This window comes from Salminus brasiliensis, chromosome 16, assembly GCF_030463535.1.
Source record: "Salminus brasiliensis chromosome 16, fSalBra1.hap2, whole genome shotgun sequence".
In the NCBI taxonomy this organism is placed as follows: Eukaryota; Metazoa; Chordata; class Actinopteri; order Characiformes; family Bryconidae; genus Salminus; species Salminus brasiliensis.
This window is the reverse complement of record NC_132893.1, coordinates 28,371,813-28,384,069: the sequence shown is the minus strand read 5'-3', so window position 1 is coordinate 28,384,069 and position 12,257 is coordinate 28,371,813. Positions and strand designations below refer to the sequence as shown.

Here is a 12,257-nt window from a genome sequence, read left to right as displayed (position 1 = left end):
GGTCGTGCCTCTCTCTGTCCTATTCAAAAAATTAATGACATAATTTCAGAGCGTTTCGGTCAGTCCACTCACCAAATGCCATGTTTACACAAAGTAAAGCGCTGCAAACAATTTTAGATGCTGTTTTTAAAGGTTGGAAATAACAGATTAAACATTATAAAACCGACCAGAAAAAGAGCCACAGAGCTTCCCAGGATGAAGCCAGCAATGACATCTGAGCAGTGGTTGCGGTACTCTGACACGCGGTTGAGGCCGGTGAGGAAAGCTGCACACAGCGTCCCCAAGCACAGCACGGGCTTAGCCAGCCGACTGCTCTTCGTCTTGATGGTGCTCGTGATGTACATCTGAAAAAGAGGCAAGCAAGCATAGACACACACACACACACACACACACACACATACACACACACACAAAACCACGGACACACATGCCACAGACAGAGGCGGGCCGATTTATTTCACACAGAGCGTGTTCCCCGCCAGGTGACTGAAGAACGGGGCTTAGGTAAATACACACAGCTTGCACAACCTTGGGGAGATTAAAGCCAATTATGGAGGAAGCGATGGGAGTAAATAACAAAACTTCAGCTGCTCAAGGAGACCGGGCCAAACCGAGGCTTGCCACGCCACTTTAGTCCAAGGGCATTTTGCAGACTCACTTATTCTCTGAACATGCTGATGTGGAGCTGGTGAATTAACATGACTGGGGTGCCTTGACTATTTCCAGCACTGGCTCTTCTGCGAAATGAAATATGCCTGTGTAGCTGCAGCTTACGCACACCCAAAATTACTAATCCAACGACATCCCCAGAACTCACACACACACACAATCTACACTGTAAAGACCTCTGAATGACCCCAGTGTTGTAAATTGCATATATTGATTTAATATATACAGTACTGTTTATCACTGCATCCCATCCTAACCCATTACAAGACTTCTTCCATCAAGGTCGCTCACATGAACCCCATACAAATTTAGAGTTCTCTCATCCTGGTTTATTATTTATATAGAATTACATAATAAATGACATGAAAAGTAGTTTTGATACATCAGCCTGAAGATCATCCTGTCAGTTTTTGTGTTCTACCTATCTTAGGAAACACGTTTGGCTCCCCTTTCAACTTCACAGAAGGACACATTAGAACTACATTGCTCCCGTCTGAGCATCTCCAACCATGGCCTGGGCACAGGAGCACAGGAACGGCTCTATTGTTGAAAACACATCTCTCCTCGTCTGTCTTTTACTAATGTGTTTAAAAGGCAGACTGCATGACTAAGTGCTTGATTTTATGTGCCAATGGGACTGAAACATCTGAATTCAAGGATTAAGTTGTGTGTCCCAATACTTTTGCCCACATAGTGGCTATTGTGGTCGGCTTATTACCATGATAATGATGCTGGTTCTGCGGGTCTTGTTGGTGTTTGCATTAGTTAATGTAGAACAGTTTGTGGTTGAGGACACAGCAGTGTGTTGCCTATGTGTTTTTAGACTTGGCAACAAGCTTCCACCAACGGTTTACTTGCTCCTGTCAAGTTTACTAATGGAGTCAAAATTTACCACTACTAGCTTAATGCTAACATAACAGGCAAACCCCCCATTACCTGGATAACGGTATATGCGGCTAACAAGCATAGACATCAACAACAGGTTTGATCTGTCTGAGCGGCAGCCACTGCTGACTTTTCCTGTCTGCTGTACAAAGCCACACCCTATTCTTACCCTCTCTCTTAAGACTAGGGCCAATGGGAGCAGTGGTCAGTCATATAAAATTTACACCCCCCAAAAAACAAGATGGTAAAACATGTCATATAAACCACTGACCATTCCAACACAAAGCATAAAATGCATTCTTGTCTGGTTTCATGTTGAAGTTTAGCAACTGCTAAACACACAGTGTCACTGACCATAAAACAACATTTCAGCTAAGTAAGCTACTAATCACATAATTTTGATATAGCAAAGGTAACGGCTTGGCTCAAGGATGCACACTGCCCACCAGCCATGCTGGGGAGCCACACTCTGTGTTGTAGTTGATGATGACAACGGGAGATTATTAACCTTAGACTGCATGAAAAGGTTATCCTCAAAAATAACCTAATGAGAACTGCTGCCTTAAACAGACAAAGTGGCCTTCAAACATCTCTGGAAATAAACGAACAGAATGATTTGGCTACTATTTAAGTGTGGCTTTTGTTTCATACATAGACTCAAAGTCAACATTTTAAACACAAGCTCAGGAAATATGAGTAATATGTTGAATGAAACATTTAGTGCAGTAAGGTTCAGACTGTATAATATGTCCTTTAATTTTAACCACCTTCTTGTGTGTGGATAACACTAGCCTTAATATCATGATACTAAGACATTTTCTGAACTAAAGGCCAATTTATGCTTCTGTGTCGAATCTACACATAGCCATGTACCCCATACTGTAGCCTACACCGTAGCTTGACACGCATTGCCCAGAAAGGTAACTATGCGGCATGGCGACACGAACCACAACAAATTTGATTAGTCTGCTTGGTAGCGTCGTATTTCCGTACTTCTGCAAATTGTTGGATCAGTTGGATGAACATGTGAGATAAATGATCACACATGGCGAACCGATTCATCGAATTTACCTGCATTTCCTCGTCGGAGTCTCTCAGTGGCTGGACAAGCACAGAAAATTCACCCTCCTTCTGCCTCATTTGGTTTAATGGCCTTTTGGACTAGCAGCAGCCAGTTTCGCTCCAACTTCTACATGATCTGCTCAGTTTCAGTTGCTGCTGATTGTAATATGGCAAGAGATTCAACACTGTGGCACTAGGACCCCAGCCCCCCTCGCCAAAGTAGTGTTTTGGCTGCACAGGTATAAACGCACGCAACAGCGTAGGCCACTTACACAGGCTACGGCGTAGACTCTGCGTTGACTCAACGCAGAAGCATAAATTGGCCCCAAGTTATCACACTCCAGAGCCCTATTTGATAATATTTCATAATATTCAGGACTCTCGTGGTTCACTATTGCTCACATTACCCTTCATTTAAACAAACCAACATAAACATCTTCCATCAGTAACAAACACTGAATGTAAAATATGAGAAACATCTTCATTAAAAAGAGCAAAAACCTTCAGATTCTTACAGTGACATAGACAGCGGAGTAGACACTGAGTGAAGCGTCTTTGGAAGGGAAAGATCTCCTGGCTCTCTCCACCACCACCTGGTTCCCCGTGCAGATGTTGCCATTGGAGATGAACTGGTGGTTGAAGCGGCATTCCATGCCTGTGTAATTTGGCTTGCAGACGGTGAGGAAGTAGGGTGCCAGATTGCCCGTCACCACCTGACCGGCATTCACAAAGATGTCTGTCGCAAACAGGCCAAACGCGAAGACACCTGCAGCAGACAATGCCAACAAGTTTCAATTTGGCTCACTGCTCCCAATCAGAGTGCAGACAACAGAGGCAATCTGATTAGATATTCTAGGAAGGACAAATACAAAATGTTGCGGTGGCTGAACATCTTTTTGTTTTTTATTTGCATTACGAGATTCATCAGACAATAGAATTAGCTTCTCCTTCTGAGCAAACCAATCGTAACCAGTGCATGATTCAAATGCAGACCTCCCATACTGCCTCAAAACAGCTCTGCTCTTTTCCTGCCTGTTCATTTATGCCATCTTGTGACGAACAGAGTGATACTTTCTGACTTGCTTCGATGTGAAACTGCACACCGCCGAGAAAACCGTGTTATGAATTCATGGGGCTTCCCATTGTTTGAAAGGTGCCCATGAGCAATGAGCGCATCAAGCGAAAACTACCACCGCCAGAGACAGAAGAAGAAACAGAGAGAGAGAGAGAAAGACAGAAGCAATGCTCCCCTGTCCCGAGAGTTAGAGATTGTCTACGAGCTCAGAGTGAAAAGTATTCAATACAATAGTCTATATCGTTGCAATACCAGGCCTCAAAGGACACCATTACTGGAGTCTCTCCTGAATTATGCATCAGGGTCAAGTAATGCTGTAGGAGTTAGCTCTCTTCACAGCAGACCAGAGCTGGATTTCAAAGGTGAAAGTACACTGAAAATGTACCATCAATATTCTTGATAAACGGACTTTCTTAGTGCTTTATTTATGATCTATTCTATTATATGTTTATACTATAAAACTCTAGTTTTGATTAAAAAAATGTGAGTTGTTCTTTTATTAGTAAAACACAGGAACAGTCAAGCATGCAGCAGATATGCTTTTCCCCTGCATTCCTCTCTGAACTAACCAGTCCAGCTCAGTGATAAAAAATCAGAACAGGGTGGAAGGATTCTGCTTTTTGCTTCCCTCATATCGGGCTGCTCAGAGCTTCTCTGCCAACAGAGCTCACATTAAAATACATGGTGCTCAAGAAGAGAATTCTGAACCACAAAAAAAAAAGACTCACCAATAAACCTGATGATCCTGCGAATGAGTGGATTCAGGTAGCAGCACTCCCCAGTAACGATGGTTTTCTCCTGGGCAATGAGGGCCTCTCTGGTAGCCTTCATTACGTACATGGAGATCTCCCCAATGAAGATCTACACAGCGGAGAAAACAAGGACACTGTGACACTGTGCCTGCATTTTGAAGGCATACCATTTCTCTCTTCCACTCTACTTTATCAGTTAATGGATAACGAACATCATAGGACCAGCGCTGACCTGATCTACAGTACTGTGCAGATGTTTTAGGCACTTAAGCACATTTTAAAGCAATTGAGTCTGCCATAGAGATTTTGATCACAGAAATTCTAGATCATATTAGAAGGGATTCAAGTAAATATAAACATAGTAGCAAGGAACAGGAATTTCACATTTTGAAGAAAGTAGTTGAGATCTTCTAGTTTGAAGAAGCAAGTATGGTTCCAGATCTCTCCTGGACGCCCCCAGACAGCGTATAGATGTGTTCAATTTCATCCCCACCTCACCTGATCTAACATCATTAGGCACGGATTTACCAAACCAGGTCTTGGATGATAACTATAAAGCTTTGAAGAGGTTTTAATGAACACAGTGATGTTACTAATATTAGTGTTTTACTGAGGAAACAAACACTTACCACCCAGATAAGGAGCTTTTTCATTTTTTAGCCTAAAATCTTTCACATTACTGTACGTAAATTCATATTTTGGATTTCTGTCAATACTCTTCCTGCAAAATTTTGTTGGACAGCTTAAGGAGCAACATAACAACATAGCGAAGCCTAAAGGAGAACAGTGATGTTATGGAATAACATGCCTGAAGCCCCTCCTCCCAATCTACGGCCCTATAAACACCATCTCTACCTTGTTCATGTGTCTTTGACAAGTGTTTGCGATCCTCCACAACCCAGTCTTCCCCCTTTTAACTCGGTCATCTCTCATTTCTGGTTTCACTTACTAGAGAGGGGGGACTGGCTTCCCACCACAAGCAGAAGCTGCCTGCACTCCAGCCCACAGTTCTCTCCCATCTCTTCAGTCTCCTCCCATATCATCATGTGCTGATGGCATGGTCTGAACTAACAAACTGCAACTTCTGTTCTGTCGGTCAGTTAACAGATGCCCACACGGAGTGATTTGGGGAGAGTGAGGCCAATTATGTTCTCTTGGAGTACCTGTCAGGGATGGTTGTGGAATCACCATTTATCAAACTGAAGAATCTCTAAAATGAAGGAACCAAGACAGTTTTGCCACTTGGGAGCCACTGACCAGATAATAGGTTGGGTGGCGGACCCTTCTTAACATAGCACTGACACTGACATGGTACAGTGTGTGGTGCTGGTATCAGTGGCTCCTTTTCCACAGCAGGGCAGAGCAGTTCTGAGCACGGAGGGTAACCGGTCCACTGGCTTTTTTCAACCTGTTGGCTGAAACCGTACTCAAGGCTGTTCATTGGGAGGGCTTAATGACGTCGGGATCCGCTGATTGGCTCCATATTTGCATCACCTGCCGCTAGCTCCTAGTTGTTCCACTATAGCATTATTCAAGTGTAGCTTTTCAAGGGTTTCAAATGAATAGATTCACTTCCAACTCAGTGAGACGGGGGAAAATCTCTTCTTTCCCAAAGAATCACAGTTTACTTAACACATCCATTGAAATGTGGCTGTTACTCATCGTCTAGTTGAAAAAAGCCATCTAGTTTTTTTTGGCGTCACAGAGACTGAGGAGAGAGGAAAAAGGCTACCACATAAGTGTGTTTTATGCCGAAGGGACGGCAACAGTGCAGCTCTTTCTCCACTGGAGTAGATTTTCTCTCTGCAGGGCCAGTCCAGCTTTAATGCATTTCTTTACTCCTGAGGGCAGAGCATTGTGCTCCTGTTAAAAGCTTGTTTTATCAGCTCTGCTAGGCTTACCGCAGTAAAATAAGGCTGTCAATATCTCATGATTTTATTTTATGACTGAAATGACAGTAATGCTCAGCTCACTGAGTAGTGCAGAAGGCTACTCCATACACCCTTACAGCCATGAGTTTATGGTCACAGCTTTATGGACAATACGGTCACATATGTAGTAATGTAGAAATTGTAGAACTGAGTTAACTGATGTGTAAGAAAAGTACTTTTTTAGTCATTTTTTATTAAAACTATTCCTTAAAAAAAAGCAATCTTAACATTATATGATCCAGAATTATATGATGCAAACAACCGTAACGATGGCTTCTTTAGCCCTTAAAAGAGCTGAAAAGGCTTTTGACAGAAATCCACAGAGAGACAGAAGCGTGAAGACCATCCTTCTACTGATTACATTCAAGACCATGTAGGGGGAATAGGCAGTCATATCTCATTAGTGCTGGGTGCTTTATGGCCCATATGGGTCGTAGGACACCACGAGTCACTGTGTCCAGTGTAAAACACAATTCATGCTGCTCCAAAGCGCAGCCAGCCAATTTAATTTACCATTCATTAAGTTAACCTTGATCTTTGATTCATAATGGCAATAAAACAAGGGTAAAGTGTAAGTCATCGTTGCCCTCTTGGCCAAAAAAGCAAAAGCACAGTGTGAAGGCTGGCTTTCAGTCGGAAGCTTGTCTCATGTTTGGGACTGTCGCTCTTGAACTGCAGATGCTGAAGACACAGTGCCCTCTTGTGTTCAAGTCTGGTAATCCAAGGAGGACGTGTGCCTGAAGCCTTCTAAATGCTCAGTGGCCTGGGTAAACAAGCAAACTGCTTTTTTCAACTCATGTAAACTCTGCAAAGTGGTTCTTTCCAAAGTCATAGTCAATAAAAACATACAAATGCACTCTTGGAAATAAAAAGTACCAGAATGCATTCTTTGGAGAAACACCACAGAAGAATGCCTTCTGGCTCTTCAACAACACTTTCAGTTGAGCAAATTCTTTTTTATTTTCCAAAAAAGCATCCACTGAAAGATTCTTCGGGGCACCAAAAGAGGCTTGCCCATGGCATCCCTCCAAAAACCCCAAAAACGAACAAACAAAAAAAACACACCCACTCTTTGGCACCTTTTGTGTAACAGCCTTCAGAGAAGCTCAGGCTACACCTAGAATACCACAGACTTATCTGATCATTATTTCTAGTTTAGTATACATTAATTTATAAGTCATTAGAATGAAAAAAAGCATTAACAGCAAATTTCTGAGAGAAAGGAGTTAAGAGATGGACTACTCACGATGGCGGTGGGAACTGCAGCCACCACACAGTAAAGGACAAGAGGAGGGATGAAGCTATTCTCCTCCGCACCGGGGTACGGCTTCATCAGGTCAGCATCGTTGCAGAAGAAGCCCTGGATGTGGATTCCGAAGGTGTTGGTGCACTCAAAGTAGTAAGCCAGCAGCACCGTACCAGCCATGATAACCAACTGTAAACAAGAAATGGTCTGAATTAATTTGAAGTCATTTTGAGCCAGTTGTTATTGGTTCATATGTCATGACATGTTCACACAATGCGAAAGCAAGCCAGCATTTTCAAATAGTGTGAAAACCTTAAAACACGGTACATGGTTTTCAGATGACAGTTTCCCCAGCACATGACTTTTCCTCCATACATTTGCGTTAAACTTCAGATAATCAGGGCAGCAAAACATTAAGTCCAAACAAAACCATCACAAGCACCGTCTTCAGCCCCCCACCCACCTAACCTCCCCCACTCTCTCCCTCGCTCTGAAACACTGCTTTAAGGCTTACATAAAACCTTTTCTCTATGCTCCGCTAATGAACGGCTCCTGTAGAAAGGGCCACAGGCATCCCTTTTTAAAAAAAGTAATATGTTACATAACTCCCGACAATGTGAAAAAAGAGGGCTGCTCTACTTCATGGCTGATTAATGACACTGTATGCATTTCCTGAGCAGGAAAAAACATGCCTTCATTTTGAAGCTCATGGCAAATGGATGAGACACGTTTAATACTTTCATGAGTGCGACCGCAGAAAAGTGGTTCTGCAGAGTTTCCGCTGAGATGCACATGTTACCCACCACATGTGGAAAAAACATAATAGGGCATGTGGTGATAAAATAAGAAGATATAATCAAGTTGGAAATACATTTTAGTCTTTTAAATAAATGTATTGGCACACAGAAAAAGCGCCTTTTACTACAAAATGAAAAACAACATTACAGGTAGTGTTTTGTCCAGTTCAGGGTCCAAAATACACCAGGACCAAACAAATTGGAGACATGTGAAAATAAGGGTGTTATAGAAATAAAAGATGCTTTCATCTTACACAATATGAATAATTTCTAAAGGCTGTAGACAAGTAAAACGAGCACCATCTTTGCTATCTAATGAAATCTAATGACATCTCTTTGTCTCTATACATTTAGTATATATGGCTTGTTCTTCAGTTCAGACAATAGATTCCTTACAAAACGAGTCTTATATATCTACTATGTAATATAGGTCACTATGTAAAATAGTGATGCTTCTATTTCTCACTTGGTTTTTCTTCAGTTATTTTACATCATTTGGTACCCTTTGCTGACAGTATGGGTATGCAGTACCTGACAATTAACTATAATATATGTAATTTAGTTAGAGTTGATTGTTTGAGAATTTTTTTCTGTAAACATATTTTCTGCCTGATTGCTTGATACATTGCTTGGTACAATACTGTCTAGTCAAAATTTCTAAGTTCCAAGTCAGAAATTTAAACTGCAACGAGTTAGATTTCCTACTCTGAAAGTTGGGAGAGCCTCAAGAACCCAGAGTTCCAAATCCAAGATGGCTACACAGCACATCAACAGTAATAAAAACAGCAGTTTATACAGTTTATTAGCACTTCTATCTAATTTGTGTCTCATTATATAAGCCGTACACACAGTCCTGTCCAACGTCTATCTGTGGACGTGTTTCTGTGGTCTCTGGATGGGCAAAATACCGTACAATGCATTATCATCAACTGGTCTCACCAACCATGCAAACCTGGGACAATGCTAGCAATGATAACCTCAGACCTAAAGAGTAGGTCATATTTTTGTTAGATTTGCCATAAAAAATAGTAAAGGATTGTCAAACCGGTTGTAGTTAACTGTTTTAAAATAGTGTACAAAAAGCACAACAACTAACTAACAAATTACCCTTAAAACAAAGCAGTGCTAAACTCTGTGCTGTTTCTACGATTGAATTAGGCTACGTTTACAAGCAGGTAAAAGTGACCCAAATCCTCATATCCTCAACGGCATCTGTAAAATATTGAAATATTGAACAGCCAGATTGAAATTCATGCGATTTTACATCAATTCTATTCGACATTCACTAATGAGCAGAGGAAATGGATTACAGCAGGGAAGGAGGTTTTAGTGGCAGGACAGCGAGGTAACAAGCAACGTGAACTGTTTAGACAAATGTCAAACACAGGCCACAATAAAAAGAGGAGAAAATCGGATTTGGCCCACTTCACTGTCTATGTGAACGAAGCCATAGACTTTTTAAACAAGCTTAATTACAATCACTGCGCCGTGTCATTCACTTGAAGTATAGCAATGTTTTTTCTTAAATACTCCCTCTCTCGTTCTCTTTCCCGCTACAGAAAACCTGCCAATTACTATAGTAGCCAACAAGTATTTGGATCGATTTTTGACACCACTGTGCACCGGTCAACAGGTCAGCCGTTTCTACTACAAGGCCCTTTCCAGCACTTCTGGAGCGGAGCAGAATGTCACAGAAGGCTGAATTGGCTTCCTGCTTACTTGCACTTCCCACACAATTAAACTACAAAGATTCAAAGTGCCAAGCAGTGAAAAAGTACAGCTTCCTTAAAGCAGAGGGGTAGAACATCCACAGCATCTGTCTGGCTCATTAAAACTGCATGGTGGCGGTGTGCTAGTTCTATTGGACCATTTGTTAAAACCTCCACCACCCGTTTACAGCCGCAGACATTAGACACCAGAGCAAACAGCTGAAGCAATCTTGTGGTAGTGTAAAGTCAGCAGGGTACTTCAAATGACAAAAGAACTAAATCAAACTGAACAACTGCTGAACGGGCTGTCTGCTGTGCCATTACTTGACAAGAACTCGATGTGTTTTCTCACTTAATGTTTTTGAGACCCGCTCTGTGTAGAGGTGCAGGCAACATGTGGACAAACAGAGGTCAGGGCGATGTCTCAGAACAATTGATAATTAGGACCAATCAAAAGTCAGGAAGAGATCTAAATAATGTTTGCATTAGGACCAACTGCAGTCAGGGGGAGGTCTTGCACTAAATAAGGTGAGTATTAGGACCAATCACAGTTAGGATGTGGTCTCAAAAAAAGTTAGGTTAGATGAGGACCAACTGCAGTCTGGAGCAGGTCTCTGATCAAACGAGGTGAGGGTTAGGACCAAGGAGGTGGTCTCAAAAGGAACAAAGGGTGGATGAGGACCAACGGCAGTCTGGGGAGGCCTCAGATCAAACAAGGTGGGAATTAGAACCAATCACAGCTTGGTTCTCAGACCAAACAAAGAATTGATTAGGACCAATCACAATCAAAGGGAGGTCTCAGACTTAACAAGGCAGGGCCTGGGACCAAATACAGTCAGGAAGGTCAGGTTTGTTTGTCTGTCTCAAAAAACAAACAAATGTTGGATGCAGACCAACTGCAGTCAGGGAGAGATCTCAGAATAAAAACAAACAAACGTTACTTTGGAGAGCACATGCAAGCACCTGACAGAGCAAAATATGATCTATAGTGCTATTAAGAAATGGCAACATACTGGTGAACCCCTGATATGAGAGGCATGCAATATTCCCACAAAATCCGTACACATTTGCTGGATCATGAGTGCCTTGGTTTATCTGGGATGCCATAGCATCCAGAGATCTGGAACAGGCGGCGGTTTATGAAGCTTCAAGCATACACTATAACTATTTGTTATAGAACTAACTTTTGTATTGCAGCCTTCCGCAACATCAATATAGCAAATGCCAATACTGCAGCGCCAATACCCTGTTCATCCTCAATTTAAACAAATGCAGTTTCCTAAATTTGTTTATGGAGCGTTCTACATGAACTCCTCATGCTCTGTAACTTATTACTAGGGATGCATACATAAACTTTGCATATCGATCGATACCCAATACCAGTCCCATACCATTGCTGAATTAATAAACTGTATACCTCACCAGGTGGGAGAGACTTAAGGCATCAGGATTGACTTAAACATAACTTTATATAACAAACTGACAAATGGCAATTTAGTAAACTTATATCTATGTGTTATTTATTTATTTGTACATTTAGTGCAGTTTTACACCAACAAATTAAAGTGAAAGGATCGGTTCTATGGATCGGTCTTATTATCCGATAACAGATGCAGCTAATTTTGTTAATATCAGGACTAATACCCGCTCCTAATATCGGATCGGTGCATCCCTATTTATTACACCCTAAGTATTACTAATAGGTAACTACATGCAAAGCATTTTGAACTAGCTGTGTTGTTCCTAAATTATAACAGTGTGGGGAAAAAGCCTGGAAGTTTTAATGACCATGTGTTGGTATAAAATCCACAAAACTATCCTGAGCATAAAACAAAATCTAAAAAGTAAAACGTTAGTCAGAAGTAATTCTTTGCAGTCATGTCAGGTAACTCACTCCATTTCATATGATGGTCATTATAACCAATCTGGGACTCACAAACTACTCCACCTCTAACAGTTGGACTTCATTTAGAATTCAATTATTTATAATCTGCTGTGACCAAGTAATCCAAGCCATTGGCAGTAAGAGTAAATTCTGATGAGCAGAACTCCAGCACCTTTTCTCCAGTCCTCAGACCAGCGCCCTAAAAATGATTTCACTTTGCCTTAATCTGTGCAGGATAGTGAGCAG

General features: G+C 41.7%; 1 protein-coding gene across 1 annotated transcript in view; it reads right to left on the bottom strand.

The window, feature by feature from the left end:
• Window positions 1-12,257, bottom strand: part of plppr1 (phospholipid phosphatase related 1) — a 41,800-nt gene that overhangs the window by 3,584 nt on the left and 25,959 nt on the right. The window contains exons 3-6 of the mRNA XM_072658619.1: window positions 7,621-7,809; window positions 4,420-4,552; window positions 3,132-3,382; window positions 168-344 (exon numbers count right to left, since the gene is read on the bottom strand). Coding sequence (XP_072514720.1) covers window positions 168-344; window positions 3,132-3,382; window positions 4,420-4,552; window positions 7,621-7,809 — 750 coding nt within the window. The remainder of the gene's footprint in view (window positions 1-167; window positions 345-3,131; window positions 3,383-4,419; window positions 4,553-7,620; window positions 7,810-12,257) is intronic.